The 6,000-nt window shown below is 51.4% G+C and overlaps 1 protein-coding gene across 1 annotated transcript in view; it reads right to left on the reverse strand.

The window, feature by feature from the left end:
* Positions 1–4,321, reverse strand: part of CHRNA7 (cholinergic receptor nicotinic alpha 7 subunit) — a 97,598-nt gene extending 93,277 nt beyond the window's left edge. Inside the window, exons 1-2 of the mRNA XM_014599894.3 lie at positions 4,076–4,321; positions 3,080–3,219 (exon numbers count right to left, since the gene is read on the reverse strand). Coding sequence (XP_014455380.1) covers positions 3,080–3,219; positions 4,076–4,130 — 195 coding nt within the window. The 5' untranslated portion in view covers positions 4,131–4,321. The remainder of the gene's footprint in view (positions 1–3,079; positions 3,220–4,075) is intronic.
* Between the last annotated feature and the right edge of the window lie 1,679 nt (positions 4,322–6,000).

Consider the following 6,000-nt stretch of genomic DNA (forward strand, 5'->3'; position numbering starts at 1 on the left):
ATCTGCAAACTTGGACAGAGTACATTTCACTCCCACGTCCAAGTCGCTGATGAAGACATTAAAGAGTATCGGTCCAAGGACCGAACCCTGCGGGACCCCACTGCCCACACCCTTCCAGGTCGAGACCGACCCATCTACCACGAATTAATTTATAATTAAATTACTTTTGCCTATGTAGCTATACCTCAAGCCCTTCTAGTATAAACAAGACCTTCAAAAGGGACAGATAAACTTGGTTCAAACACATTAATCTTGCAGGGTTTCCCTGACAAAGCCTGTAGCTTATGAATGCTCATACCTCTCTAAACAGGTTACTTAATAAAAGTTGCTACCTTGCTCTTTCTTCTGCCTAACACGGCTAATTACTTCTCCCTACAGAGATCAGTAGGGCTACACCATATCTGCCCCTAGATCTTGAAATACTATCAACTACATTATAAGTAGTACATTAAATTATTAAAAGTGAAATAGTATAAGGCTAAGTCTCTCTTCTTACATGGCTTGTTTACTTTCATTATTTGAGTTAAAAAACTGAGTGCAAGATAATGGGTTTCCTCATCATCTGTCCCGCCAGTTTCACATTTAGGTTCTAGTGTATTAAGACAGAGGTGTCAAAGATACAGTCCACGGGCCAAATCCAGCCCATGGTGCTCCATGTGGGTCTGAAGCGACCCACATATCACATGGTGTGCACTGGATTAGCCTCACGTGTAAAGCCCATGCTGGGCCGCACACTCAACCCATCACTTGGAGGTGGTCTGCAAGCCCAATCCAGCCTGCAGACTGCCCCATGCCATTCATCTGGACCACAGTTTGATGCTGCAATATGTAGCTCCTTGCAAAAGAACACTGGTTTGGGGGGGGGGGGGGGGGGGGGGGGTTTTAAATCAAAATTACCTGGTTTTGGTGATAAAAGAATGAAATACATGGATCAGTCTGGACTTTACAAAAGGCTGTTTTGGACAGAATGAACAGCCCTGTGAAACACCATGGAGAGGGCCATGTCTCTCTGGGGCAACAGCCAGAATTCCTCCAGGGGCTCTGCCAAAGCACACGCTGCAGCAGGAGCTCTATTACCATATGGGTGCCTCTACAAGCAAAATTAGTGCAGCTGAATAAACTCCAGTACAGGGAGAAAAACTGCAGAAAGGAGCCAGCCAGAACTGATAGGAACAACTATTCTAGCAGCCAAACAGAGACCTCAGATATTCAAGAAGTGTAGTCTAAAGTGTATCAAGTTCTCCTTTGGGGCCGACTGCACCAGAGACCAGCCTCCCTCACAGCCTTCCTCTGAGCTTCACTCCAGGCCTGCCACTCCTACCATCTTCAAGTCACCTCCTACATTTCACTTCATTTTCCTTTCCAGTTGCTTCATCACCTCCCTACTTAATTCCCTTTTTTTACTGGCTGAGTTTAACATGTCATTTCCAGCCACCACAGTCCCCTTTGATTCTATTATGCCCCTTTCCCCACCCCTTCCCTGATTTGTCTATTTAAGCTCTGCAAGGACAGGGACCATTTACAGAGTCTCTAGCACAAGAGGGCCCAATTCTTGCTCAGTCCTTATGAAACCACCTTCACGAACAGAATTAATGCCAACTTCCCCAGGCCAAGTCCAACTAGGAAACTCTTATCTACAACACTAGCCTGCTGCTACACCTGTACTTTTGACTCACACTAGAACTGGCCTCTGCACAGCTGTGTACACACTTCCACTCTTATGTACTCACAAGGGCCCAGCCACAATCTTAAATTATGCAGCAGTACATTTAACCTGCTGGTTCTTTAAATTTTCTGTTCTGCTCTAAACGAACACACACAGCTTTCCTTCCCTAGCATCCGCAAGAGGTGCCTGCCAGTTCTATTCTGCTATCCCACATCTTGGGTACTGAAATGATTACAATGCCATCAGCTACTGACAGGATATAACTGATAGGTTTGCCGATTGGCTATAATAGCTGAGACACTAAACAGCTTCTTGTGCAAGCTATGCTCACTTTGGTGAATGATAAGCCTTAACTAAAAATATCTAGCACGCTTTCCATTCCAGGTATCCTAAAATCTAAGACTTGCATCCTAAAAAGCGACATCAGAAGCTACGGATATTTCAACATGCATAATGCTCTGTGTACTGGCCTTTGGGTAGGAAATGAAAAATGACCAGGTTTTGCCAACTAGCAGCTTTTAAGGGAGCAAAGAGTAATTCACCCATCATAAATAAAGCCATCATTGTCTTACTTTGAACATCTGTTGGAAACATTATGGCATTCAGAGCTTAACTATTAATTTTTAAATAACTGACCTCTTTAGTAAGAACGCTGACTAGATAAGTACAATAAAATGAAGAGTGTCATGAACTGTAAAGTATAACAACTGCGATATCATGTACCGATTGCCTCAAGCATATATGTTACACAGGCTTGAAGTCACTCACGTTTCTATTATTTTTTAAATTCAAAAGATCCCCAAGCCCTTTACAAACTACACAGGAACTACTTCCTTTACATTCAATAGGCAATGAGTTCTGGCATATAATCCAAGAGCTAGTAAGTGGTTAAAAAAAGTGAGATAGGGTATGAAGAAGAGCTAAACAAACAAAATAATTTAGCCAGGAAATACTAGTTCTTGCAGAAAATGTCAAGAGATCTTTATTGGTCACTAAAAATTAAGATCTTTGCTTTCTCTCATCTTATAAATGGGACCATCCTTCTAACTGTTGTAAATAAAATTAAATCTTAGCAAAAAGGGATTCTTGATTCTTACTTTGATGGCAATCTACTACCAAGATTTGGTAGGGCTCTGACGTGGAGAGTGGGCATCTCTCAGAAAAAGGCAAACTATACTCAATTTTTTTTTGTAGTAAAAAAAAAAAAAAAAAAAAGAGAGGAAAAAAAAATGTAAAAGCCAGTCTGTCATAACTTTCCTTTTCACTATCTCCTGAGCTACATATGCTTCCCAGAGAGGTAGCAGTGTGTGGTAGTCACATCGCAAGGTCTCATTTCTATTGCTAGGCAACTGGAAGTTGAGGTGGAAAAAACTACCCCCTGAAGCAGTAGTTTCCTTCAAGTTAAAGACTCACCACATCCATGATCTGCGTAAGGCTGAGCGTGAAGTAGACAGTAAGTGGCTGGGAATCGTTGGCCACGGGTCTCTCCAGAGGGTTGTAATTCTTCAGGAGCTCCTTGTAGAGCTTTCTCTGGAATTCTCCTTGCAGGGACACTGAACACAGAAGTAAATGTAAGTTCTTAGGAGTCACCACCGACCTCCATCACACAAGAGCTAAACCGATCGCTCTCCTCCTACAAGCCAAACCAGGCACTGCATCACCTACTATTTTACACTCTTCCTCGAGAAATACTACCATATACCCATTCATTCCATTTGTTACTATACCAAAGCCTCATCCCAAAGCTACCGGTGTTCCCTTCTTCAGTGGTGAACCTCACCAGGCAGAAACTGCTTTTCTAATCAGTTCTCCTGCCAGGGGTAAGCTTTTCTGAAGAAGGACGCTCGCCTCAGCATTTGCCCTCTTTGGCCCGGGGGCCAGTAGGAGTACGGCGCAATGGAGAAGATCACGCTGTTCATAACTTGCTACTTGGTCTAAATTAGCTATAGCCAGGATCGCGCAATGTGCGGACAGGCGGGATGCGAGCGGAAGAAGGAACGAAGGCTACGAGGGCAATGAAAGCTCAGGTATCACGTTAGACTGTAGCCGCCTGGGGCAGAAGCTCCCTTTGCTCTCTCTGCTCACACTGCCACCGACAAGACCAGGGCACCCCAGCGCCGCGAGCTGTACCGAGGGAGGATCTGTTTAATCCTTCTGCACATTTCCACAGGCAGCTCCGCACCGAGCGTCTCCCCGGGGGTGCGGGGGGGGGGGGGAGCCCCTGTGCGGGCGGGCGCGGCCAGCGCGAGGCGGAGCGGGGGCAGGAGCGGGAGTCGCTCCCCTCGCCCCCCACAGCCAGCCCGAGCCGGGAAGCGGCAGCCCCTGCCCTGCCCTGCCGTGCCCTGCCCTGCCCTGCCCCGGGGCGCGGCGGACCCCGGGGAGCGGGGCTCGCCCGGCGCGTCCACTCACCCTGCACGAGCCCCACGGCCACGAGCAGCCAGGCCGCCAGCTCCGGCGCTGCCATCCCGCGGCGGGGCAGGGCACGCGGCTCGGCCCCACGTCCTCTCCACGTGCCGGGGCCGGGCCGGGCCGCTCGCCGCAGCGGGGGGAAGCGCAGCCCATGCGGCGGAGCCGGCCGGCTTTATAGGGCTAGGGCGCCAGCGCCGGCGGAGGCGGCCCCTCGCGGCTCCGCCCCGCCCCGCCGCCGCGCTCCGGACCGGGAGCCGCCGGGGCGCCCGCGGGGACGGCTCGGCTCAGCGCCCGGCTCGGGGGTCCCTGGCCAAGCGGCCGCCTTGCCCGCCGGGCACTGCCGGAGCCCGCACGCGTGGGCCGGCGCCACGGGCCAGCGCAGCGCAGCGCCACCGCCCCGCGGGCAGGACGCCCCCCACGGGCACGGCCGCCCCGCCCCTGCCCCACGCGCGCTCTGCCCGCAGCCCCCGCGGTGCCCGGCCTCTGCCCTCGGGGCTCGCCTCGGCCCCCGCGCTCGGGCGGGACCGGCCTCGGGGCCGGGCCGGACGCCCCGCTCCACCGCGGCCGCCACCTCCAGCAGGGAGCAGGGGCCCGGGCTGGGCCCCAGGGCAGCGAGCCGCCCCCCCCCCGGCTCCCGCCAGGCCGAAGCGGCGCGCAGGAGATGCGCGCGGCGACGCTGCCCTCTGCCGGCGGCACGTGGTGCTCCGGGCCGGGCCGGGCCGGGCCGGGCCGCGCGGGGGCCTGTGCGTGCTGCTCCCCGGCTCGTGGTGTCGCCGCCGGCAGGCTGGCACCAGGACTTGCAACCCCACTCTTTCCCCCCTCTGCTGGGGCAGGGCTTTTGCTGCTCCTTTGCCCAGGTGATACAAATGTTGGGAGCGAAGCAAATGCAGTTCCTGTTGAAGCACGAAGTGGGAAAACAGAACAAGAATGTGCTCACATTTGCACTGTGCTGCCAGCCCTTGACCAGAGGTGCTGAAGCAAAGGCAATGCCAGTCTTCCCTCATTCACAGCTCCGAAGCCAAAAACCAGTTCCCAAAAGCAATTCCCCCCCACCTCTAGCCAGAGGGATTAGGCCAGGGCTGGGCAAAAGGCCAGATGTGTCCTGCCAGCCCACGGGGCCCCTAAAACATTTAGAAAATTAATATTAATCTTCCCCTGGCTGCCTGTCATGCGGCCCTCGATGGCTTGCCAAAATTCAGTAAGCGGCCCTTCTCCCGAAATAAGTGCCCACCCCTGGAATTAGGCAGACATCAAGGTCTAGCTACCTACAGGAGACTGCAACATCAACACCACTGCTGCATTTCCAAACAGCATTTGTCTACTGGGAAGGAGAGTTTTTCCCCAAAAGTAAAATTAGCAATGGTGCCACGCAGTCACTTCTCCCACCCCAGTATCCTACAACGCTTGGGCTGTTGGCCTTTATTTATACACCTCTATATAGATTCCCCAGGCAATACTGGAGCCTGAACTACTAAAACTGTGTTAGAGGTGAAGTTCTTTACCCTTGATAATGGAAGACGAAACTAAAAGTTGGTGCCCTTACTTCTGAAAGCTACATCCCAGTTGCTCAGCATCAGCAAAGTAAGTCTGAGACTTCCCAGTGAGCTCCCCACAAAGGTTTCCCCTATCAAGTGCTGTCCTAGATTTTCATTCGGATTCTTGCTGGTTCTTGTTGCTGTCATTTCAGCCTCCGTTAGGTCCAAATGGGTCAATTTGTAGTGACAGGGCACTGCGGTCACTTCTCACCAACACTGCAGTTACAACACCATAATCATTTTGCCACCCAACTGCATCAACACAAACACCAGAAAGTTGGAAACAAAAAAAACACACACGCAACTTTTTTTCACAAAAAGTTAATTCTAAATGCACATGAATTTCCGTAACTTGGAAGACAATTCAGTTTGACATGAAATCTGCCTTTT

This window comes from Alligator mississippiensis, chromosome 11 (assembly GCF_030867095.1).
Source record: "Alligator mississippiensis isolate rAllMis1 chromosome 11, rAllMis1, whole genome shotgun sequence".
NCBI classification, from domain to species: domain Eukaryota; kingdom Metazoa; phylum Chordata; order Crocodylia; family Alligatoridae; genus Alligator; species Alligator mississippiensis.